This window comes from Octopus sinensis, linkage group LG6, assembly GCF_006345805.1.
Source record: "Octopus sinensis linkage group LG6, ASM634580v1, whole genome shotgun sequence".
Taxonomy (NCBI): Eukaryota; Metazoa; Mollusca; class Cephalopoda; order Octopoda; family Octopodidae; genus Octopus; species Octopus sinensis.
The window spans coordinates 47,473,028-47,500,787 of record NC_043002.1 but is presented as its reverse complement, the minus strand read 5'-3'; the positions used below and the strand labels follow the sequence as shown (position 1 = coordinate 47,500,787).

The following is a 27,760-nucleotide window of genomic DNA, read 5'->3' as shown; positions in this document are numbered from 1 at the left end:
TTTACTTCATATTCTGTGATCTCAGAATGGAAGCATAATCAATTCCAAGAAACTTACATGATCAGTGATACCTTACATATATATAAACCAACCATAAATTATGCATTGTGCTTCAATTCTTTAAATTTATTTGAATTAAATTCAATTAAATTACTAATGTTTTTATTATTTATCTTTTTATAGAATGATCAGTTTCTTTGGTAAATTAAAACTTTGTAATAATATTAATATTCTATATTTACATATCAATATTTAAAATATTTTGCACAACTTTTATATTATTTTCTTTCAGCGTGCAACTGTAATAGATATGGCTCAGTTAGAGACGACTGTGAACAGAACAGTGGACGTTGTATGTGCAAAAATGGAATCACTGGCATGAAATGCAACGTTTGTCCAAACAGGATGCAACTTGGTCCACAAGGATGTACTGGTAAATGAAATAAACTTTAATGAGAAAATAATTTTTTTACTCATGCTGTCCCCTAACAGACAGTTAATAAAGGGAGACAATCATTTCATCATAGTATTTTGGCAGGATTAGAAGTTTGAATTTGAAATTAAAGAATAAGGGAACAGATGCATAGCATGCTCATATTGTTCTTTTATATATATATATATATATATATATATATATTGCTTAGTTATCACGAAGTTCATTATATTACCAGTCATTGGTAATTATTGTATAGCACTATGTCTTTCTTTTTAGAAACCTTTTGCATTTTGAAAATGTATGGGGAAGAAATTGTGATTTTCTCCTATGTATATCTCTTTTTCAGCTTTTCTTCAGTTGTTAAGAGATTTCTTTTACAATTGATTTTAGATAATAATATTTTAACAGACTTTTTACTAAAATGGTTTTGATGGAAATTAGTAGTTGGAAATTTTTTCTTACTGTTATTCGTGTCAAATATTATTTTAACCAACTTGGTAATATAGAAAATGCATGGTTATCAAAAATGCTGCAAGATTCAAACAACTCTCTTCTATTCATAATTGTATTATTATTCACTCTTATTTGTTATTCAAATATGAGATAACATATCTTATAAAGCTTTACTGGTTTAAATCAATAATTTCAAATTTGCACTTGCTTTTAAGTTTAAATCATGAAAACTAATCAAGGTGTTTTTCTTTGTAATGTAGAGTAATTAATTCAGTTGTTTCAGTTTTTACTTACAATGTAAATTACACTGAAGAAAATTAACATAATTATTGTTTAATATCAGATTACTGCAATATTGCTATTTTGTGAAAGAATTACATTTTTGAGGACAGTTTTCAGAGATCATCTATCATAAATTTATGTGAACTGGGTTAACTGAAAAGTAATCATTATCTTCTTTTTACTGGCCCCAAAGAGAAATCACTAATCTAGCTATATTACCTTTATTAAACTCACTAAACTTAGACTATAATGATGAATTTATTTCACTAGCATCTTTTAGGTAGAGTAATCTGTGTCTGTTTTGTGCATTTAAATGTTATATATCATATTACAGAAATACCACCAAAGTCTTGCCAATATCTGCACTGTAAATACGGTGCAATATGCAAACATATCGATAACCAATACCAATGTGTATGTGACATCAACTGTTCTGGTTACCCAGACCTTGTTTGTGGTTCTGATAACCAAACTTATGGTTCTGAATGTCAACTCAAACAATTCTCTTGTCGTCTACAACAGCCTATCAGTATTGAACACAAAGGAGTTTGTAGTTGTAAGTACAGATTTTATTTCTAAATCATTCTTTGCAAAAATCATTAAGTTAGAGGAGAAATAACCACGACAAAGCTAATCATTGAGAAAATGAAATTGGTTCCCGAAGATTAAAGTGAAGAGAATTTAGATATAATTCCATCATTGTTTATCTTAGTCATATAATCTGTATATTACTATTCCCAATGTTATCAAGTTTACCACAATCATCATCAATAACAACACCATTGATATCTTTTATGTTCATGTGTCAACTTTCCTATGAGAATGTATAAATGCAACTGCTTCAGTTATTAATCACATATACCAACTATGTTCACAGATGAGTTGTATAACAGAAGTCCGTACTAAAGTATTGGTAAAATCATTTGCTCATATTCAGAGTATTCTGAATAGGGTGACATAATGGCAGAAGCCTTGAATAAAGACTCCATCATCATCCTTTTCTCATACTGGTATTCTTTTATACTTTTATTCTTTTACTTGTTTCAGTCGTTTGGCTGCTACCCCGCTGAAGCACTGCCTTGAAGGGCTTTAGTTAAGCAAATCGACCCCAGTATTTATTTTTTAAAGTCTTGAGCTATGGTTTTATGCAGGGCTGGTTTTAAGCCAATTAGACAGATTTGTTCAAACTGGTCCCTGCACCAAGAGTGAGCCCTGTGCACACACTTGAGTAGAGAATACTATCATGAATTTTTAGTATATCATTGTGACTAATGGTGAAACCTCAAGTCCTCAATGCTTTTTGACTGGGACTGGCATACTGCATGAAGTGTAAAACATCAATCTTTGACTGAGGGCTGGCGAACCAGACGGCCACATCAGGCTCCAATCTTGATCTGGCAGAGTTTCTACAGCTGGATGCCCTTCCTAACGCCAACCACTCCGAGAGTGTAGTGGGTGCTTTTTACGTGCCACCGGCACGGGGCCAGTCTGGCAGTACTGGCAATGACCTCGCTCGAAACTTTTTACACATGCCACTGGCACAGGTGCCAGTATATATATATATATATATATATATATATATATATAAACACACACACATAGGGTAGTGTCAACAAGTTCCTGGACTAGTTGTGTTTGATAAAAAATAACTTATTTGTCTCAGTTTTAACATCATCTCCTTCATAATAGTCACCTTGAGCAGCAATACACTGGTCCCAGCATTCTTGCTGCTTTTGGAATACAGCCTGGAATACATTTTCCATAAGTCAGTTGAAGACCTTCTGCAATTCACTCTGGATCTCAACAACAGTATTAAAATGGTGACCTTTGAGGTCCCCTTTCATCTTGAGGAATGGATGGAAGTCTGCAGGTGCTAAATCTGATGAATTAGATGGGTCCAGAAGTGATACCATACTAGTTTTGGTGAGTAATTCATGAGTGAAGAGAGCTCAGTGACAGGGTACATTGTCTTTGTGAAGAATCCAATTCTTCATGCTCCACAGATCCAGTTGCTTTTGCCAAATGGCTTCCATTAAACACTTCAAAACATCACAGCAGAGCTCTCGATTGATGGTCTGATCCTGGGGGATGAATTCTCAATGCACAATACTGTGAATGTCATGACAAATAATTAGTATGCTCTTGATTGAGCTGTGGCTCTGTCATGCCTCTGTCATGTAGATGAAGGACTCTTCCATTGTGACAACTGCCACTTTGTCTCAAGATCATAGACCAACTCTCATCACCAGTGATAATCCTCGACATGAAGGATGGGTCATCAGCGGCATACTGATGGAGATCATGGCAGACTTCAGCACAATGTTCTTTCTGCTCAGTGGTCAGCAAGTGGGGACAAACTTGGCAGAGACAAGTAGCAGTGGAGAAAAGTATATGTTCAATTCAGATGTTAGGATTGCCTGCAGAGACCTATACTACAGACCAACAACATCAGTAATGTCATTGATTGTCCTCCAATGGTTCTCATGCACAAGCTGATGAATTTTCTCCTTATTTCCAAGGGTGATGCTCATGGCAGGACTTTCAGATTGTTTGTTGTCTTCCAAGTACAATCTTCCACTTTTGAAGCGCCCATGCCACTTGAAACATCGCATACAACCCATTGCCTCATCACTGTAAGCTTGCCAAAGCATTTTCAATGTCTCTGAAGCAGGCTTCCCAAGTTTAATGAAAAATTTCATGCTGAATCTTTATTCCAACTTCTTTTTCACAACAAAATCACAGACTACAGCATACATGTGATCACAAAAACACAAATTTCACAATTTGCAAAGGAAACACAGCAATGTCACTCAGCACACTACCTCATGAAGGTCACTGCTAGCTCTTACTGTGCACACAACTATGTACTACCATCTGTTGGTGTGCTACAGAACTAATGTAGGAACTTTTTGAACTTAGAAATAAAATCTGCAAGAGTGTTTTTAGTGCCTGTTTCATATGTTGGGATAGATTGGTGTGAATTAATTTCCAAATTAATGATAATTCTTTTTTGAAAAATTTATTTTGAAAAAACAAACTTGTTTTAAAGTCCTAAATAATTTATTATAGTTTGTAGCAGTGGAGAAAAGTATATACAGCAAAAGGTGGGGAGTACTAAAAAAAAACCTTAATAGAAAATTTTAAAACTAAGTTCATGATTTTCTTTTTTAACTCAATTTTTTATTTCAGACTTTAAAATTAAAAAAACTTGATTATTTGTAGCTATATTCTTTATATTCATATTTTTATAAATTCTGTGATCCACAAGGCTGGTTCTTAGTTTTGGATTCTAAATTTATGAGTGGAGATGAGAAAGAAATTTTAACTTCAATATTACACTCATCTATAATGGAGTAACTTTCCCTAAAAGACTTATTAGCAGTAATGGGAGGAGGAAAATGACAACTTATGTGAGGAGGAGGGGGAAGAGAAATAGGGAAAAATGTATTCTTATGCAGTATACCCTTTCTACTTAGTAGTCTCAACGGAATCAAGAATGGTAACCTCTCCTACTCCCACAACAAGATCAAGAAAGACAACCAGGCACATCAACCATGTTAGTAACGAAGTAACGAAAATCATTTTAACGAAGGCTACAGAAAGGCCTCCAGAAGTCGTTGGTAAGTAATTTTTCCCTGTCACCTCCCATGGATTTATTTATTCCTCCTCAAATAATGCTTTATTAATTATTTCTAATTTTAGCCAGTTTCAGGGAAGGAAGGGGTTAATAAATTATATTGACTTCACTACTCAACTGATGCTTTTTTTACTAATCCCAAAAAGATGAAGACAAAGTCAACCTTGATGGAATTTGAACTCAGAATGTAATGAGGTGGAAGAAGTAATTAAGCAATTTGTCTGATGTGTTAACAATTCTGCCAGCTCACTACCTTAATAATGTATTATTAATAACAAGAAACTTGACAATAATAACAGAAGGGAAATAAGAATTATAATATACCGTTTTTATTTTATATTTTATCATTAATTGGGTTTTTTTTGTGGGATGGGGTTCTACAAGGTAATTGAAATAACAACAAACCAGTTTCAATTGAGAATACAATTTTACTGATGGAATAAATTGGCAGTCTTGTTTGGGCATTAGACAAACTGCCTGTGATATTTGTGGCTCTTTACATTCTGAGTTCAAATTTTGCTAACATCAGCTTTGACTTTCATCCATCCATCTTCAATTTGGTTTTCATGCCTATCCTCACCTATCATTGTGAATGTTGGGTAATGGCCAAAACAGTATAATTGTGAATACAAGCAGCCAAAATTGAGTTCCTCCAAAGGATCAGTGGGGTAACATTACTCAACAGGCTACATAGCTTGGGGATCAGGGTGTCTTTCTAGGTCAAACTACTACTTCTCCACATTGAGAGGTCACAGTTCTGGTATTTCAGACATGTGATTAGAATGTCACAGGAAATAATCACAAGACAGATTCTTCAAACTGAGCTAACTAACAAGATCCCTAGGGGTAGGCCTTGAGCAAGATGGTTGGATAATATTCATAATCTCAGTTGAATGGAGGCAAGTGGTTAGAATGTTGAACTCATGACTGTAAGCCTGTGGTTTCTATTCCTGGACCAGGCAACACATGTTCTTGAGCAAAACACTTCACTTCATGTTGCTCCAGTCCTCTCAGCTGGCAAAAATGAGTAACCCTGTTATTCTTTCCATCATTAGACTAGGGTTATGTTGGGGCATTGCCTTCAAGAGTTTTAGTTACCTTTTTTTTTTTTAATCCAGTGCTTTGTGAGGCAGTTATTTTGACATTCACATCAGATACGAAAGGCAAAGTAAATACTGGCATGAAGGGAGATAAATCCTGCAAGGGATTTCTGCTCAAGCATAATGGTTCGCACACTCAAAGATGTAACTACACTCAGTAATCTCTCTGCCATCTATCTACCCCTCACAAATATAAACACACACACACATGCACACACACTAGGTGTTCACATAGTTTCTGTCAACTAAATTTCACTCAAAAGCTTTTAGTGAAGAGTAAACGTGAATCTGGTGTTCTTGTTTGTGTTAAGGTGTGTGTACTGGTGTGACAAACAATATCAAATCAAAGCTAAACAAGTTTTTATAAGAGTGTTCATACAAAAGTGGATGTGAATAAATAAAAGTTATAGATTGACCCTGAAAAAGTAGAAAGTAAGAAATGCCCCTGTTACATTACGCGGTAGCAGTAATGGCCAAAGGCAAAGCAAGCTAGCAGTCCTAGCTGGCTGTGTCAGTTGACTAGTCAAACTGCCCAGGAGTGAGACCGGCAAAAAAAAGAGAAAGTTTGCTGTCCCTCTAGCATTTTTATACCTCCCTAGCGGAAGTGTCATCACAGCACCACCTACCAACAACAGAATAAGGGAACATCACTCTGCCCTTTTCCTTTTAGCCTTTATGGCCCTTGCTACAAGTGTAAGCTGACACTATGGTAGAATTTGCTTTCCTAAAGTGGCATGCAGTGGAATCAAACTCAAAACCACATAGTCATGAAACTGGTACTCTGCAAAAATAGATAAATGAAATATAAAAAAATTATGAAGGCAATGGAATTTTAAGACACACTCAATAAATAATATGACTTCTACTCATTTCAAATTGAGATTCATACTTTACTAAAGTGTAAAGTGTAATGATTTTCTAGGTGTTTGTATAGTGCATTTTCTGTCTCCCAAATCAATATAGTATATAGTGTAAACATTCAAAAATTGTCACTACCTTTCCTATTCCTGCTGTATTTCACATGGAAATTTTTAGTCCTCCAAAGTCATAATAGCTTATAAGTTGGCCTACTTCTTTTTGGCTGTAAATTTTCATCTATATAATTTGATTTGTATGCATGAAAATATAGTATTTGTATTTGAATGGCTTTGATATTATGACAGAATTAAACTTAAGTCACACACCAAGGATGGGAAATGTTAATATAGTACTTCTTATTAGGCAGTGAGCTGGCAGAATCATTAACATGCCAGGTAAAATGCTTAGCAGCATTTCATCTATCATTACATTCTGAGTTCAAATTCTAACATGGTCAACTTTGCCTTTCATCCTATCAGGGTCAATAAAATAAGTTCCAATTGATCACTGGGGTCAACGTAATCAACTTATTCCTTCCCCCTAAATTTCTGGCCTTGTGCCAAAATTTCAAATTAATATTATTATAACTTCTTGTTCATTATTATTTGAAACAATATAATTAAAAATCAGTTTTGTTCTTTATGTTATTTTAAAATGGCAAATTTATCTTTGCAGGCAGAATCGATGACTTGTGTCCCAGTGAAAGTGATTGTGATGTACCAAATAGTCGATGCGTACTAGGCATCTGTGTCTGCAAAACCGGCTTCATTCAAACTATGGACAAAAAGAATTGTCTTGGTACCATTTTCATTTCATATCCAATCTGACATCTGTTTATTATAAATCAAAGGCATTTCAACCATGACCATCCAATTATCTTTTTTGTATACTTAGAACTACATTGTCTGATGGTTTGATGTCCAGTGAGGGAGATTTGATTGCTTTTTTGAGTAGGTTGAGTAACTGTATGAGAGAAATGGTAAGAGGAAAGGAGACAGTGATTATGAATTGTGTTCTGAATGTTATTTGCCTGGAAATGAATTCTGTTATATTTATAAAACAGACAGCTAGAAGGATGAAGATATCAGTGGTGCTATAGTGGTGTGGCATTGTTTGAAGTCTCCGTATGCTAGGAAGGTTAGAGCTGAAGCGGATGACAATATATTTCACTTGAGAAGATTGCATGTGGTTAATATCTGTTACCATCTTCCATTGTCCCGTAATAAGAAGTAAGTTTTATTTCCCTGTGTTTGAAATGAAATGAGAATGAGATGTAAGGGGACTATGTTTTTGAGATTGCAGTTCAGTGGTGCTATAGTCGTGTGGGCTTGTTTGAACTCTCTGTAGGCTAGGAAGGTTAGAGCTGAAGCGGATGACAATATATTTCACTTGACAAAGTAGTATATTGTTAATGTCTGTTCCCATCTTCCATTGTCTCATCGTGAGAAGTAAGTTTTATTTGCCTGTCGTGGTAATGAAATGAGAATGAGATGTAAGGGAACAATGTTTTTGAGATTCTGGTTTGAATGTAAGGCTGGTCTGAAAGGGTTCCCAACAGGTATTAGTAGTAGTGGTAGAGTGTTTATGACAAATATGTATGTATGCATATATATATATGTGAGGTAATAGTTTCATTATAATAGTGAAAGTATTAAACTGAAAGTATCTCACATTGCAATAGAAAGATATTGTTTCATTTTTGACTTGTAATACTGAAATAGTGTAAGAGATAAGAGATTGCTGTGGGCTCTCACTAGGCAAGAAGTTGAAAATAGTTTTGGCCCACGACATTGCATGGACTGTAAATAAGGCATGTGTAAAATTTAAATGAAATTGGTTGGGTAGTTCTCGAGTTTTATGGATTCACACAGACACAGACAGACACACATTCTCATCTTTATATATAGAGATTATCTCAGAAACATTAATCAACTGAGTTAGCTTTTTACCCTGGACAAGAAAACTGATTTTCATTTTGAACCTGAAGGTTTAAAAAATATATTAATATAAACCGAATATAAATTCAGTATCATGTAACAACAAATTAGCAAATAAAATCTGTTATGTTGGTAGTAAGAAGAAATTATTAAAACCCAATAGATTGTATTCATAATCCTGGACACAAGGCATTATTTAAGTATATAAATATGGTCTCACAGCAAAGAGTTTATTGAAGTAAAGCAACTGTCACATATGTGATCCCTTACTTCTGCTGACCTGAAATAATCAACTGAATAACCGAGCAAAACATATCATAAAGAAAAGTTCCTTTGACACAGAAATCGCCAACCATTTTAAAAAGCTTGGGTCACATGACATTGTGATGCAACACTACAATAATAAATCTACAAAATGCATATTGTAGAAAATAGTTTTTTTTTTATTTTTAAATAAATACTTACTTGTAATCTTTGCAGGTATATCTTCAATTGAAAAGAGCTTATCAATAAAAATAAAAAGAATTAGTCCTGACAAAATTTTCTCTCAATGACAGGAGACTTGAAAGTAAATACTCATCAAGCTTTCCAGTTTCCCTTTTATTTGCTTCAATCATTACTGGCACATTTTATATAAAATAGCATCAAGGATAATAATAAGGAAATAAGTCAGGAAATTAAAAATTGACTTGGAAGATATTTTTCATTCATATCCTTGTTTTGCTATTTGTCAGTAATTCCACTCAATTTCCCCTTACTTTTCATTTTTGTTTTTCACTGCCTTTGCTGCAGCAGTTTTCTTATTTATTTATGATCATCATTTATCAACTATATTGGAATAATTTTGCTTTTTAGCCTAATAACTGATCTCTAAACTGTCTGATTTCCAAATCTGGTGATATTTTTATTTGCTGTTGTCAATTGAAGAATTATTAGTGCAAAATACTATATTTTATATTACTATTTATATACTATAAAATATACTTAAATATAGATATTAACCAAACTACTATGTTCAGAATTATAGCTTTCAGAGAATCAGTTGAACACATTAAAACAGCTTAGACAAATAATCTCTTTGTTAGAGCGTTTATTATGCATGAAAGTCAAGTCTATATGTATATATTCTCTTTGTTAGTGATGTTACATTTGTAATACTGTTTTATTGCAGAGGTTGTATCTGTTCCTCCACCATCACCAACATCTAATACAACCTGTACACTGAACCCCTGTCAAAATGGAGGAACATGCCTTATGGACAAGACACTTGGATACCGATGTCTATGTCCTTTAGGAACAGGAGGATCAATTTGCAAAGACGGTAAGTTTTCTTGCTTTCAATATACAAGAGCTAAGCATATTAGCTTAACTACTTGACATATTTTATCTCTATGTAAACTTATTACTTCAGATATTTAAAGTAAACCTTGCAAGAACATGGTTTAATTTATATACCTATGTCCATCCATCTATTTCCATCCATTTTCACTGCCCACTATTCTGGGAGCAGAGTCTTCAGGTACCTCCTCCACAGGGTCTGAAGCAATCATCATTTAACTTTCCCAAGTGTAACCAACTGAGACTACATATAGTATACGGCTGTCTCACCTTAGGTTTCCTGCTTGCTGGTGACCAAACTGGTTCATCTTGAGGAATATACTTTGAACTCCTCTCCTGCGGCACTCTAACCACATGTTTATCTTACAGGAACTGTGACTTCTCAATGCAGTGAAGTAGTGGCTTAACCTAGTGAGACTCTCTGATCTCTAAGCTAGGCACTCTGTGAAAACCAAAATTGCCTGTAATCACATGTAATGACAGTGATTCGCATAGCGTGTGACTAGATGTAATTATAATACTTTTGATAACATTTGAAAACCTGAAAGCACAGATTTTTTGATAATTCTCAAGGGTGTGTGTTGGCAAACATCTGAGATTCTTATCAAATATTCATCAAACTTTTCTATTCTGTATTTCATGACTTTTTTCAAACTAATTCATGGGTGAGTTTTCCAGTCAATTTTACACTCTCCTTTGTGGATTATGTTGGAGTAGTTTTCCTCAATAGCCTGATGATTGTTCTACTTTCAGTATTTTGAAAAGAGTATTCAGTTTCTTTCAAAGTGTTTCTCTTTGAAAAATAACATATGAACTAGTTAGAAATAGTTTGAATTAAGAAAATTTCATAATTCATGCATGAATTACTCTTTCCCTTTTTAGTCAATCCATGAATCTCAAAAAAAAACAAAAAAAAAACACAAAAAACATACAATAGAAGTTGCAATTAAAATATACAAATCTTTAAAATGTTACCAATAGTTACCAATACTTTTGTGCTAATAATTAATTTCAATGTTTTACTATAGATTTTTTTTCTTTTCTAGGCATAAAAGATCTTTTATTTTATAAGGAGAAACTATATTTTGCTATGTTTATGATACAGTGATAATATTAAAATTAGTATCCCTGTTCATCTAAATTTCATTTAAACAGTTACTCTCTGAAATTAAAATCAACTTTATGTATATTTTTTTCCTTTTAGTTGTATCTTTCACAGTCCCGTCATTCTCTGGAACTTCCTATCTGAGAATGCCACAGATTAAGAATGCTACAACTGAGATGAGAATTGAAGTAGAATTTAAAAGTTTGAATAAAGATGGAATTATTCTTTTCAATAGTAAAGAGGAAGATGGTAGTGGAGATTTCGTATCTCTGACACTAAACCAAGGCTTTGTTGAACTTCGGTAAATATCATAGCAGATTGTCTGTTGATAATCTTTATCATTAACTTGATGAAATATTATTGTAATTAGAATGTTTGTTTGTGAAAAGATTTTAGAAAAAAGAAAACACTTTGATGTTATCTTTTTATGTGTACAATGGGCTGAGCTGTTATTTAACCCTTTGGAAATTTCAAAGAGAGGACTTAGTCAATTTTATTGACCTAGTATTTGACATTATTTTATCAGTCTCAAAAGAATAAAAGGCTAAAATGACTTCAGTGGGATTTGAATCCAGAATGCAAAAGTTGGTACAAATACTTCAAGGCATTTTTCCAACACTAACAATCTTGATTATCGACCCACACTAAGGGTAAAGGGTAAAGACTTTTACTCATGAATGACCATAAGATTGCATCTAGAAAGTTCCCCTCCAAGGCACAAGTCCAGGTAAGGTTGTTTATGGAAGACCAGCAGGTGCTCATGCCTACCAGCCTCCCCTCTCCATGCCACTGATGTTACCCCCCAAAATGGCAAAGCCCCATACTGCTTGGAATAAATGATGTTGCAACTCATTTTTGCAGTTGAGTGAACCGGAGCAACATGAAATAAAGTGTCTTGTTCAAGAACACAACACATAGTTTGGTCCCAGAATCGAACTCACTAACTCATGACTGTGAGTCTGACACTCTAACAACTGAACCATATTTCTTCACTCTGTCATAATAATAGTAATAATGATTTCAAATTTTGGCTGAATTAGTACTTATTTTATTAAACCTAAAAGGATAGAAAGCAGTCAACCTTAGTGAAATTTGAAATCGTTATATAAGCTGGAAGAAATTCCACTAAGCATTTTGCCAGTGTGCTAATGATTTTGCCAGCCCCGCAAAATATGAAGGGAAGAAGTTTTATTATGGATGTTGTCATTCAAGTTTTGATCAGCATAATAATAAAGATTAAGGAAATATTTCTTTGATTTTAGTAATAGAGTACTAAAATGTATCTATAGAAATTCTTTTATTACCAAAAAGATTTGCTTTGATGCAAATTTTTATAAAGCATAAGTTTGCCTTAATAAGAGAACTGCTTGTAACTCTTGGGTGGATGTTCCCACTGGGGAAACAAACCTATGCTCTTCAATATTCTTCTTTAAATTGTCCTCACATGAATGTTGTTTCCTTCTCCTTGAATTTTTTCTATATAAGCCAACAATATCACTTAACCTGTTGGAAATAACAACCAAATTTCTATATCACATCCCATGTTGTTAATCCAGTCGTACTGTGTTCCCCCTATTGCAGGAATAGCTTAAATGCCATTATTACTTGATACCTGCTAAAGCAGTGATGAACAACACGTTTAGAAAGAGAAGATAAAATACTAAGAAAAGACAACTGATCACATTGCAGCTATGTAGTCAAGTGTGTTATGACTCATTGTTGATGGTGTCACTCATAGATCTTGTTCATGATTGTTTTTAATTGAAAAAATAACAGACTTTGTGATAAAATGAGTGTGTGATGAAACTGGCACTTCACCTTGTAAATGAGCAAGGCCAAAATTCCTTGTAGTTGAGGAAATTATCGATGATATTTATTCTTTTGATGAAGAGTTCACCCCTATGCAAAGAATGAAGGTGATCTGAAAATTCAGACTGATGACAGCGATGAAGAAAGTAGGGATTCAGGTGAACAAATGCAGTAGTTGTGAGATAGGCCTATTATAGTTATTCCCCTGATTTTAGTAGTGATTTTGACAGTTTACCTGCAATTATTACTCTTGAGCTGTATATACAACTATTTATGTTTTTTTTCTCAGGAGCCCAAGTGGAGGGTAAAGTTAGACACAGGAGCACAGGTCTGATTGGGGTTAAGTTGTTGAAATTGTGATGACTTTTGGTCAATAACTGATGAGGGATTGAGTGTGTTGATATGTACTTGTTCAAGATAGGAGGATAAAGAATGTCTGTGTCAGCACACAGTAACAAAAGTGCATAAAATAATACCAATAACATTGTACATACTACCAAGTCATAATCATTTGCAAATGGTGGCTATAGTTTTCTGTTTTACTCAGGGGTTTTTAAGTTAATATTCAGTACAATCTATTTTGTTACATTTGATTTTTTGGGAACTGAGATCCTTCTTTGGGAGTTAGCAACTATGATTTAACCCTCTTACAATGTAGATTACTCTGACAAGTGGAAAGCTAATTCACATGGCCTCGATATGGCCATTTTAAATGTTCAAGGGTTATGAAAAGGTTTGACTGTTGGACACTGCTTTCTGTCTTTCCAGCAGTCATATTCTGAATGTTTCACTGGGTCAAATATTGGGAGGACTGCAATCATGTCAATATTTACATAATCAGCTAAAAGCCAATTAGCAAAAGCATCATACACAATCAAGGCACATTCATTAGCAAGTTGTGATTGTAACATTTTTTTTTTCCTTTTTTCTTAATAATAAACAACTTTTAATTACTTTTGATGACTTTCTTCAATTATACTCTAACTAAACTTGTTATTTACAGGTATGATTTAGGCAATGGTCAGGCTATTATTCGCAGTGCTAGACCAATTCGACTAAATAAATATCACCATGTTATTGCTCGGCGCATTGGCCAAGATGGTTTCTTGCAAGTTGATGGTCAAAGTAATACTGCAGAAAGTAGTAGCCCTGGTGATCTGACTTCTCTTAACCTGGATTCACCTCTTTACCTTGGACACATTCAAAACTTCACTTCACTGTAAGTCATTCATTTCCTATAGTTTCTGCATTTGCTTCTATCTTATTGACAACTGATTAACACATCTATTACATACATACAGCTTACATACATGCATTTCTTTGAGAAAGGTCAAGCCAGTCTTTTTGAGTTAAGACATTTCCCGGTGTTTATAAATCTGTGGTTGAGTTTGAGTTGGTGTGTTGGTTGAACTGTCAATGCATACACCCAAGTACATGCATCTATTCACATAAGAATCTCAGATGGAGGAATTTTTGGAATGTTTTACAAATTTTCACTAATAGATTAGATTTGGAGAATCCACATTAGTTTCTTTTGCTCCTTCTCCATTGAAACTGAGTATTTTAAAGTTTTGTGCAAACTTATTGTTATATAACCTAATGCACCTACAATGATAGGTACAAATGAGAATTCATAGTCAGAGTACAAGAGCTGTAAGTTCTGCATTAATGTATGTATATATATATATATATATAATTGAATATATATATATATATATATATATATATAATTGAATATATATATATATGTGTATAATTGAAGATATGTATATATACATATATATCCTTAATTCTTCTGTCCCTCTGCTTCTACTTCTCTCTTCTCTTCCCACTTGACCAATCGGCCAAGCCTGCTCTTTCTTTCTTGGTCTGACCATTGTCTGTGCAACATCAATATTCTTCCCTGTGTTTGTGAAATATTTGTATCTCTGACATAAGGCTTCATTTCCACACACGCCAGCTTAATTCAATTCGTCCTTAGTCGAAAGATACCTGTTGTTATGTCCTGTTATTATTGTTATTGTATTTTTTAATTGTATTTATATTTGTGTAACATTGACCATTTTTTCTGTCCTTGTTTTTGTATACATTCGCTGCTTTCTTCCGAGGAATCTATTGCTCTTAGCTTAGTTTTTCCTTGGGGTAGACCAGATTGGAGCAATCTCAAGAATAATCAGCTGAAATTGTGAGGATAATCTGGTGCTTGACTAAGATATATATATAATGATACAATGAACTTACTGATTACAGTACTCAGGTGCACTACAACAATAGTTATAAATGAGTGTCACTGTCATACAAGCAGTGTCATTTATTTCCATTATTATATAAGATCATGTCTAAACACAGGGAAATATTAACCTACTTGGAAATGAATGTGTGTTGGTGACAGGGAGGACACCCAGTCATAGAAAATCTGTTTTAATAAACTTTGTCTGTCTCATGTAAGTATGGAAGGTTGAATGTTTGTAGGTGATTATGTGTGTATATATATATATATATATATATATATATATACACACACACACACACAAATACACACATGCATACATATATTGTCACTAGCTCACATATCCGCAAACGAAGCACACTCTAAAACATTAGAGCAGTAATATATTTTTAGAAGATTGATCATTATCACAAGTCAGAGAGTGACCATAGGTTTTGTAGGTGCTGAACATCTGGCCATATAAGTCTGACAAGTTGTCTTATACAGCTAAGTGCTTTATAGGTACAAAAACAATGAAACGCAATTTCACCTACAACTGTTTCTATGGCCAATTACTTCAGTTTGAGAAATTAAATTAAATTAAACTTCCATATCGTTAATTGGGTATTTCTTCAAGGGAAGAATTTAATAGAAAGGAGCTACATTCCGATATGTTGCCTGACCCTTTATAGACTCAGATGTGTATTTCAACAACCAATGTATTTAAAAATGTGCGTATAAATACATTTGTTCCTAAAACGCTCATATCTGAGTCTATCAAGGGTCAAACAACACATCAGAATGCAGCTCCTTTCTCTTAAATTCTTCTCTTGAAGAAATATCCAGTTAACGATATTCGATATATTAATTTAAGTTAATTTCATTTCATTTCTCAAGTTAAAGCAATTGGGCATAGAAACAATTGTAGGTGAAATGTGATAAAATATTTATTGTTTTGAATAACAAAGCATTCCAGTATTATTATTTTAAAGAATATATTTACATGGATATTTATATAATTGAAGGAAACACATATAAACGATGCTTGAAAGTGCCGGTTCGTAGATTTGACTAAGTCAAAATATACGATGTAAACAGACGGGAACATTTTAACTGCAAGTTCTTAGAGTACTGGTTCATCGACATGTTGGCCTGACATAATTCTAGGTGGTCAATATTAAAAGATATCTAATTTTTAATGCCTTCACAGTGTTTACCGTTTTACAAAATCAAACTAGAAAACTGGACAAAACAGAGAACACAATTGAAAAAATTAAAAAGAAAAGAAAAGGGTAAAAAAACAATTCACCACCTTGGGTTGAAAAGTTGGGAGTGCTGGGAAACCTTTCTAATGGCTATTGAGACATGCCAACAAGCTTGCAGCGTTGCCGCGGGTGATGGCGAGCCTGATGAGCTGGAACAGCTAAGCACCCTCACGAGCCTCACCAGATACCTCTGCAAGGCGAGTTGCCAGTGAAGACAGAAATCTCGCTGTTAGTGGTCCGACCCTACCAAATGTCTCGAGCGCCACAGGATGGAAAATGTAGCTGGCCGACAGATCGCGGTATTTCAGGACCCCTTGTTCCACTCAACCGAAGAAGCTGTGATTCTCGTCCTCACCGCAGCATCCAGGATGTGAGAAGAAGCAAAGGAGTCGCTAACTGTGACATCCCAGGCAAGGCATCTGCCTTGCAACAAGGGGCACAGGGTGAGGCCGTCAGGTCTCTTCCCATCACATCTGGACAATCCAGATGGTTCCAAGATGGAGGGGATGTTTGTCTGGGCTGAGCACCTCTTGAGTATCAGGTTCGATTCCGCATGATGCGCGAAGTGACCAGCATTCAGGCGGCAAGAAAGGCCATAGCAGCCTGTGGAGTCGAGGAGCCAGCCACAACGGCAGATCAAACCAGTGCATACATCAGCTCCCACTATGAGGGCAGTGGAGACACGAAGTTCGTCCAAGCTGTGTAGGCTACCAACATTAGCCACAGGGATGGCATAAATCAAGTCACCTGCGTATTTAATGCTAGTAGACCGTAAACGGCATGAGTTTCATATTGTTCAAAATTGTATTATGTTCTTATAAATTAATGCCTATATGTCAATTTCTCCGTTTTTTTTCTCTAATACATAAAAAAATAGTATACCTACGAGGGGCGTTCAATAAGTAATGCCCCTGACCCACTTCCCATAGCAGTAGAGCAACGAAACTTGGAACAGTTATTAGTCTTTTTCTACATAGGAACCACCCAGAGTTACGCATTTCTCCCAATGTTTGATGCAATTCTGAAGACCGTTTTTGTAGAAGACCCCAGCTTGGTCCATCATCTGGGAAACGCTTTCCTTTCAAAAACAACTTCATGGCTGGGAAGAGGTGAAAATCAGAGGATGCAAGGTCAGGAGAGTAGGGTGGATGGGGGATGAGTTCATAGCCGCACGCCTGTGCTTCTGATCTGGCGACACGCGAGTTGTGGATCGGAGCGTTGTCCTGCAGGAGGAGGATGCCTTTGCTGATCTTGCCCCGCCTCTTGATTTTGATAGCTTCTCTTAATTTCCTCAAAAGTGAAGCATAATAGACTCCTGTAATTGTGGCACCCTTTGCCAGGAAATCTGTCTTCACTACTCCGTCCTGGTCCCAGAAGACTGTAAGCATGACCTTGCCAGCAGAGGGCTGCACCCTTGCCTTCTTTGGAGGAGGTGAGTCACGGTGCTTCCACTGCATTGACTGGGCTTTGGTCTCTGGATCATAGTGATGGACCCAGGTTTTATCCTATGCAATCAATCTTTTTAAAAATTTTTACTCATCTTCTTGGCACATCTCCAAATTCATCCTCGAGCAATCGACGCGTTCTTGCTTCTGGAAAGGTGTGAGCAACCTGGGAATCCATCTGGCAGACACCTTTTGCATATGCAAATGGTCATGAATGATAGTTTCCAAAGACCCGGTACTAATCTTGACCTCATGGGCTATTTGGCGAATAGTTATGCGTCGATCTTCCAAAATGGCAGCCTCAACTTGACAGACAGATGCCTCATCAATGGCAGAAGGGGGCGACCAGAGTTCCGACCATGTTTGAATTCACGATGCCTGCGTTTTACAAGGTCATATGATGGGGCATCATCACCATAAGTTACTTTCATTTCATCAAAAGTCTCCCGTGGTGTGCGTCCTTTCAAATACAAAAACCGGATCACTGCTCGACACTCAACATGCTCCATTTCACACTTGACTCAGTTCAAACACCTGTAAATCGGAAACCACAATTAGTTCAGAGCTGTAATTTGCCAATTAATCTATAGAGATATAAATAATTGCACATGCAAAATTTCAGCTAAATCAAACAACTGCAAGTGGGTCAGGGGCATTACTTATTGAACGCCCCTCGTATATCCATCAATGCAAAGCTAACATCTCTGGTTTTTCACTGATACACTGGATAAAACTGGAGAACTTGGATGCCGACATCCCTTTAAGAGGATTTATATCCTCGATTTAATCATATGTAAATATATATATATATATATATATAATATATATATATATATAGTATAATTCTGGTAAAAACCTCGTAACATGCATTTAAGAGCTCTTATGTCGTTATTTGATTACCACATGCCCGATACCAGTGCTTCTCAAACTATCTCATGTGGCGTACTGGCAGTTTTTTTCCCAGTGTGCCAGGGACCACTAATATTAATTTATACCAGAAAAGTTGACAATATTTATTTTGTAAACAAATAATACAATATTACATAAGCATTTTATGTTTCTTTTCTGGAAACTCGCTGCATACCGGCAGCTGATGTCTCGTGGACCACCACTCTGAGTAGGACTGCTCTATACCACATGTAGGGTATATTCCAAGGCTGGATGCACATGCAGAACCTTTCTTTGCACAAGATTAATACAAGAATAATCCTTATATAAACATATATGATGAGTCAGTTGTCCATAAGTCTCAAAAAAGTTCCTTGGAACGAAACGAAATTTTTCTGAGGTGAAAAATTACTTCTCGGAGAGACGGAGTTTCCTCCCTTTGAATAGTTCCATGTTATGTCCAATTTTTTTTATATACTAGTCAGCAAGAGAAATAAAACGAATTTTCTATCATGAGGAATCCGACTTAAATCTTCACTTTCTGATTTTAAGGCACCCAGATCAAGCGAAATTTAAGGATAGAAAATTCGTGTTGGAAACGTAATCTTCCTCGCTTGCAAAGGAACGGAAAATGTATATGAACTAACTCGTTACGGTCGCATGAGGAACTGTTCGAAGGGAGATAACTCCGCGTCTCCCCGACTATATTTTCCGCTTCGAAACAATTTCATTTCAAATGAATGATTTTTTTTATCACCAAGCTGACCAAGACTATGCACTTTACCTTCATTATTAAAGGGGTTATGTGTCATCGGTTAGCAGGTCTGATGTATCGACTATATTGATAAGTGCAATTAAAGTTATGAAAATAATATAACTTTCTGATCTCTACCATAACCAGCGATTATATTGTTTTTATTATTATGGCCGGGTTCCACCCTACATATATATTTATACTAGCAGTATCGCCCGCCGTTGCTCGGGTTTGTTTCGATCCTTTAGAATTGGAATATTTGAAAAGTAAAAATTTTGCATTATGTAGCTTGTTATTCTCTTTAAGTGAACATTTTTCTGGCTGAAATACACCGAAAAATGGCGATACAGCAGTCAAAAAATCGTAAAAAATAGGGATCTTTTTACACCTTTTTTATGTAAATAATTTTTGGTCTTAACATGGTCCGATTTGAATTTTATCTTCTACGGAATGAAGAGCAAGCCTTCTTCTATCATACTCTCAATTTTGGTCAACTTGCGCCGCAGGGTCTCGGAGGAGATAGTGTTAGTTGAAGGCTACCAAACCTGCCACACACAGACAACTTCAGCTTTATATATATATATATATATATATATATATATATGAAAAAACAAGTCAAGATAGAAAATGCTAAAATAATTTTATGAAGAACATTTCAGTACCGGTTTCGGTCATTTTGAGACTTTTTCAACTGTAACGATTAAATAATTAAATTTAGAAAAATTAAAAGTTTTTTTAAACGAATATTTGTATAGTGTGCAAATATGACCGAAACCGGTACTGAAATGTTCTTTATAAAATTATTTTAGCATTTTCTATCTTGACTTGTTTTTTCATATATATCAACTCGTGTGTTCCTTTTCACCCTCATATATATATATATATATATATATCTGTATATCATCATCATCATCGTTTAACGTCCGTTTTCCGCGCTAGCACGGGTTGGACGGTTCGACCGGGGTCTGGGAAGCCAGGGGCTGCACCAGGCTCCAGTCTGATCTGGCAGAGTTTCTACAGCTGCATACCCTTCCTAACGCCAACCACTCTGCGAGTGTAGTGGGTGCTTTTTACGTGCCACCTGCACAGGTGCCAGGGGGGGTCCGGCATCGGCCACGATCAGTTGGAGCTTTTAACGTGCCACCGGCACGGAAGCCGGTCGGGGCGGCGCTGGCAACGGCCACGTTCGGATGGTGCTTTTTATGTGCCACCGGCACAGAAGCCAGTCGGGGCGGCGCTGGCTGGCATCGGCCACGTTCGGGTGGCGCTTTTTATGTGCCACCGGCACAGAAGCCAGTCAGGGCGGCGCTGGCATTGGCCACGTACGGATGGTGCATTTTATGTGCCACTGGCACAGGAGCCAGTCGGGGCGGCACTGGCATCAGCCACGTTCGGATGGTGCTTTTTATGCGCCACCGGCACAGAAGCCAGTCGGGGCGGCGCTGGCATCAGCCACATTCGGATAGTGCTTTTTATGTGTCACCGGCACAGAAGCCAGTCGGGGCGGATTGTGTTTTTTATTTATTTATTTTTTATTTTTTTATCTGCCACCGGCACAGGTATCACAACTACTATTTCCATTGATATTTATATTTATTTCGATGTTCATGTTCATGTACTTGACTCAACAGGTCTCCTCAAGCACAGCGAGACGATCCGGGATCCAGGGTACTTTGAATGGGCAGGGGGCTATGCAGGACTGGTGCAGGAAGCAGCCCGGGTCTTTGCAGTCACAGCATATCTCCAGAGATCTCGGTCCTTCGCCATTGCCTCAGTGAGGCCCAACACTCTGAGGTCATGCTTGACTACCTCATCCCATGTCTTCCTGGGTCTACCTCTCCCCCTGATACCTTAAACTGTTTGGGAGTGGCACTTCTTCACACATCTCTCCTCATCCATCCGCAGTACATGACCATACCATCGCAAGCGTCGCTCTTGCACACCACATCTGATGCTTCTTATGTCCAGCATTTCTCTCAGGGTGCTTACACTCTGTTGTGCGTGCACACTGACATTACACATCCAACGGATCATGCTAGCTTCATTTCTTTCAAGTCTACGCATGTCCTCTGCAGTCACGGCCCATGTTTCACTGCCGTGAAGCATGGCAGTTCGCACACATGCATCATACAATCTACCTTTCACTCTGAGCGAGAAGCCCTTTGTCGCCAGTAGGGGTAGGAGCTTTCTGAACTTTGCCCAGGCTATTCGTATTCTAGTAGTGATACTCTCTGAGCATCCACCTCCACTACTAACTTGGTCACCCAGGTAGCGGAAACTATCAACTACTTCTAGTTTCTCTCCCTGGAGTGTGATGGAATCTGTTTTCTGAGTGTCTGTGGTGTCTATTGTCCCTGTGCATCTGCCGCACATGAAAGCTATCTTATCAGTTAATTTCCCTTTGATGCTGCTGCACTTCTTATGCATCCATAGCTTACATTGGGTGCATCTTATGGAGTTTCTACCTGCACCTTTCCTACAGATCGAGCAGGGCCACCTGCCCGAGGGTGTGTGTGCTGAGTTCGCCTTTCTGCTTACTATAACTTTGGTCTTTGCTACATTTACTCTAAGGCCCTTTGATTCTAACCCTTGCTTCCACACCTGAAATTTCTTTTCTAGTTCCGGTAGTGATTCTGCTATGAGAGCCAGGTCGTCAGCATAGAGGAGCTCCCAGGGGCATCCTGTTTTGAATTCCTCTGTTATTGCCTGGAGGACTATGATGAATAAAAGGGGACTGAGGGCTGAGCCTTGGTGTACACCTACTTCTACCCGGAATTCTTCACTATATTCGTTGCCAATCCTAACCTTGCTGACAGCCTCACTGAATAGAGCCTGTACAGCCCTTATTAGCCATTCATCAATTTCCAGTTTCCGCATCGACCACCAGATAAGGGATCGGGGAACCCTGTCAAAGGCTTTCTCCAAGTCCACAAAAGCTATGTAGAGGGGTTTATCTTTAGCTAGGTACTTCTCCTGCAGTTGTCGGACCAGGAATATAGCATCAGTGGAGCTTCTACCCGGCACAAAACCGAACTGCATCTCATCTAAGCAAATTCTCTCCCTAATGAGATGGGTTATGACCCTCTCTGTGACCTTCATCACCTGATCCAACAGTTTAATACCCCTGTAGTTATTTCTATCTAGAGCATCACCCTTACCCTTGTAGCAGTTGACTATGGTGCTGCTATATATATATATATATATAGAGAGAGAGAGAGAGGGGGGGGGTTAAGATCGATAGATAGACAGAGAGAGAGAGAGAGTGAGTACAGGTGTTGGTGTGTGAGTAAGAAGTTTGCTTCTTAACTACATGGTTCAGGATTCAGTCTCCCCAATCAAGCCTTATGAATGAATTTGGTAAACAGAAGTTCCTCATCGTGTGTGTGTGTGTGTGTGTGACAAAAAGCTGGCAGCAAAGTGAATATGTTAGCAAAATGAAGAAAAAAAATGTTTAATAAAGTGAGGTTAATTATTTGAATTGCTGTCAAGGCATTTTTTATACCTTACACCACCTTCTAGTCTAGGTTTGAATTATATAGGTTATTTACAACAATAATAGAGAGGGATCGAAAGATAAAGGGAATGTGAAATATAGAAAGAGATATACAGACAAAGATAGAAACAAAACAACAAGAAAAATTTCATCTTTTCTACTGTATGCACAAGGCTCAAAATTTTGAGGGAGGGGGCCAGTCGATTAGATCGACCCAAGTACTTAATTTATCGACCCCGAAAGGATGAAAGGCAAAGTAGACCTCAGCGGAATTTGAACTCAGAACACAAAGACAGACGAAATACTGCTTAGTATCTCGTCCGGCGTGCTAATATTTTTGCCAACTCGTCGCCTTAAGAAAGATTTCATCTGCATAAGAGCTGAGGGAGCTCTAATATGTATAGAATTTATGCTCCTTCAATTCTCAGCGTGAAGTTGATATCAAAAGTTTGCATTTGCATATGCTTGCTCACATACACATAGACACATGTATGCATGCACACACACACATATATGCATGCACATGCATGTAAATACATGCAAACTTAAGCCAATATGTCTGATCAATCAGCTTAAACAAAGAATACATTCAATAAAATCATCACTATCATCATTGTCATCATCTTTGTCGTGATGATGAGCATCGTCATTGTAATTTTAGTATCTATCTTTCCATGCTTGCATGGCTAAGATGGATTTCATTTAGTTAGATTTTCTATGGCCAGATGACTCTCCCGTCATCAATCCCCCACCTATTTTTCAAGCAAGGTGATATTTCCCTTTGACCACGATCGGTTGGTGCTTTTATGTGTCACCGGCACAGACGCCAGTCAGGCGACGCTAGTATCTGCCAATTGAGAGTGCATGTATGTGTATGTCACAGAAAGGCTCTGAAATTTTGTGTCCTAGAGAAAAATAAATTTGATTTTTGAAATCTGCATACCAAGGTTTTTGGTTATTAGTAATCAAAAAATATAATTTGCCAATCTGTCTATCTGTCTTTCTCTGTCTTTTATGCTTTTCTTATGGTAAAATTTTCTCTCTATGTGTATTTAATACTTTCTTTCTTATTCTTTCTCTGTATATGTATATCTTTCAAGCATGCTATTTCCCCTATCTCTCTTAATATGACATGTAATACAAGTCAGTCTACATCTATGTAAATTATTTATGTGCCTGTCCAACCATTTCACATGACTTTATCCATTAAAACTTAAAGCTTTTAGGGAATTTTAAAAAAAAAGTTGGAATAAAGGCATTCTGTTATGAAAATTACCCAGTAACAATAGGCTACATGGCTAGTGTGTATATTATATATATATAGTCACTATGAGAATATTTAGACCTCTCATAGGGATATTTTTTTTATCCAAGATACACTTGTTTAATATATTGTAGTTTGAAGAGATATTTCTTTAATGAATAAATTATATAAAATATCATAAAATATCAAATAATATTATCAAGTTTGAAAATGGAGAGATCTAATGGATACAAATTAATTTTTTAATTAATTAAATATATATATATAGGCACAGGAGTAGCTGTGTGGTAAGTAGCTTGCTAACCAACCACATGGTTCTGGGTTCAGTCCCACTGCGTGGCATCTTGGGCAAGTGTCTTCTGCTATAGCCCCGGGCCGACCAATGCCTTGTGAGTGGATTTGGTAGACGGAAACTGAAAGAAGCCTGTCGTATATATGTATATATATATAAGTGTGTGTGTATATGTTTGTGTGTCTGTGTTTGTCCCCCTAGCATTGCTTGACAACCGATGCTGGTGTGTTTACGTCCCCGTCACTTAGCAGTTCGGCAAAAGAGACCGATAGAATAAGTACTGGGCTTACAAAGAATAAGTCCCGGAGTCGATTTGCTTGACTAAAGGCGGTGCTACAGCATGGCCGCAGTCAAATGACTGAAACAAGTAAAAGAGTATATATATATATATATATGTATGTATGTATTTATGTATGTATATACCTATGTGTATGTATGTATTTATGCATGTATATACATATGTGTGTGTATATTTATATATATATATAGAGAGAGAGAGAGAGAGAGTTCATATTTGTATTTGGTTTGCAAGAATTCGTGTGTTGAAAGAAATACTATTGAACCTTGGGTGGGGCATTATACCAGTAATAATAATAAACACATGCCACACATCATGGTTCAGTTCTTTATTGTTATTGTTCAGTATTGTTTGTGTTGTTATTTCTTTTTCTTTTCTATTTTTGCCAAAAAATTATTTCATAGCATAGTTGCAATCTCTTCAATGACACACTCCTCTCTATTTCCATTTCTTTTGAAATAACATGAACAATACTGAACAATAACAATAAATTACCAAACCAGTACATGTGTGATTATTACCAGTATAATGCCCCTCCCAAGGTTTAATAGCATATATATATATATATATATATATATATATTGATAAAACGGTAAGATAACAAAAGAAAGAAAGAGACCTCAATATTATGTAAATAGAGGAAATTTATCTATACAATATGTTACATTACTCGGTAGTCAAGATAAAACTCTGAGTTTCAGATGCCGAAGTGGAAATCCACAACACCATCTCTTCGGTTATCTGAAGAGATAACCGAAGAGATGGTGTTGTGGATTTCCACTTCGGCATCTGAAACTCAGAGTTTTATCTTGACTACCGAGTAATGTAACATATTGTATATATATATATATATATATATATATATATATATATATATATATATATATATATATGTGTGTGTGTGTGTGTATATGTATATATGTACATATGTGTATATATATGTATATATATGTGTATATGTATGTATGTATATATATGTATATGTATGTATGTATGTATATATATGTATATGTATGTATGTATATATCATCATCATCATCATTGTTTAACGTCCGTTTTCCATGCTAGCATGTGTTGGACGGTTCAACTGGGGTCTGGGAAGCCAGGAGGCTGCGCCAGACCCAGTCTGATCTGGCAGTGTTTCTACAGCTGGATGCCCTTCTTAACGCCAACCACTCCGAGAGTGTAGTGGGTGCTTTTTATGTGCCACGTGCACAGGTGCCAGATGAGGCTGGCAAACAGCCATGATCGGATGGTGCTTTTTACATGCCACCGGCACGGGGGCCAGACGAGGCTGGCAATGGCCACAATCGGATGGTGCTTTTTACGTGCCACCAGCACGGAGGCCAGTCGGGGCGGCGCTGGCAACGGCCACGTTCGAACGGTTCTCTTACATGCCGCCGGCACTGGTATCTCAGCTACAATTTCCATTGATGTTGAAAGATTTCGATTTCGATTTTGATTTTGATTTTCACTTGCCTCAACAGGTCTTCACAAGTAGGGTTCGTGTCACAAGAAGGAGCGGTATGCATAAGTGGGCTGGCTACGTCCCAGGTAGAGGCCACGGGTTATGGTCTCACTTGTCCTGCCGGGTCTTCCCATGCACAGCATACTTCCAAAGGTCTCAGTCTCTGGTCATTTCCTCGGTGACACCTAAAGTTCGAAGGTCGTTCTTCACCACCTCGTCCCAGGTTTTCCCGGGTCTACCTCTTCCACAGGTTCCCTCAACTGCCAGGGTGTGGCACTTTTTCACACAACTATCTTCATCCATTCTCGCTACATGACCATACCAGCGCAAACGTCTCTCTTGCATACCACAACTGATGCTTCTTAGGTCCCACTTTTCTCTTAAGATACTTACACTCTGTCGAGTATGAACACTGACATTACACATCCATTGGAGCATACTGGCTTCATTTCTTGCGAGCTTACACATATCCTCAGCAGTCACGGCCCATGTTTCACTGCCATGTAGCATGGCTGTTCGTACACATGCGTCATACAATCTGCCTTTTGTTCTGAGCGAGAGGCCTTTTGTCACCAGCAAAGGTAAGAGCTCTCTGAACTTTGCCCAGGCTATTCTTACTCTAGCAGTTACACTTTCAGCACACCCGCCCCCGCTACTGACTTGGTCACCTAGGTAATGGAAGCTATCAACTACTTCTAGTTTTTCTCCCTGGAATGTGGCGGAAGTTGGTCTCTGAGCATTTTCAGTGTTTATTGCTCCTGAGCATCTGCCACATACAAAAACTATCTTCCCAGTTAGCATTCCTTTGACATTGCTGCACCTCTTATATGTCCATAGCTTACACTTGGTGCATCTTATAGAGTTTCTACCTATGCCTTTTCTACAGATTGAGCAGGGCCATCTACCTGAAGGCGTTTGTGATTTGCCTGCCTTCCTACATATTAAGACTTTGGTTTTAGCTAAGTTGATTTTAAGGCCCTTCAATTCTAATCCTTGTTTCCACACTTGAAACTTTGCCTCTAGTTCTAATAGTGACTCAGCAATTAGAGCAAGGTCATCAGCGTATAGGAGCTCCCAGAGGCATCCTGTCTTGAATTCCTCCGTTATTGCCTGGAGGACTATGATAAATAGGAGGGGGCTGAGGACTGAACCTTGGTGGACCCCTACCTCTACTTTGAATTCTTTAGTGTACTCGTTGCCAACCCTCACCTTACTTACAGCGTCTCTGTACATGGCTTGCACAGCTCTCACTAACCATTCATCTATCCCTAGTTTCCTCATTGACCACCAGATAAGGGATTGGGGGACCCTGTCAAAGGCTTTCTCCATGTCAATGAAAGCCAGGTACAGGGGCTTATCCTTGGCTAGGTATTTCTCCTGCAGCTGTCTCACCAGAAACATGGCATCAGTGGTGCTTTTTCCTGGCACG

At 37.0% G+C, this 27,760-nt stretch overlaps 1 protein-coding gene across 14 annotated transcripts in view; it reads left to right on the top strand.

Moving 5' to 3' along the window:
- LOC115213470 (agrin) overlaps positions 1–27,760 on the top strand; it is a 771,489-nt gene that overhangs the window by 697,005 nt on the left and 46,724 nt on the right. For 13 of the 14 annotated variants that reach the window (XM_029782456.2, XM_036503873.1, XM_036503872.1 and 10 more), the window contains 7 exons: positions 293–433; positions 1,506–1,727; positions 4,648–4,791; positions 7,442–7,564; positions 9,875–10,024; positions 11,246–11,447; positions 13,959–14,174. In XM_029782456.2, the coding sequence (XP_029638316.2) occupies positions 293–433; positions 1,506–1,727; positions 4,648–4,791; positions 7,442–7,564; positions 9,875–10,024; positions 11,246–11,447; positions 13,959–14,174 (1,198 nt within the window). The remainder of the gene's footprint in view (positions 1–292; positions 434–1,505; positions 1,728–4,647; positions 4,792–7,441; positions 7,565–9,874; positions 10,025–11,245; positions 11,448–13,958; positions 14,175–27,760) is intronic. The other variant, XM_029782458.2, reaches the window with a different exon arrangement.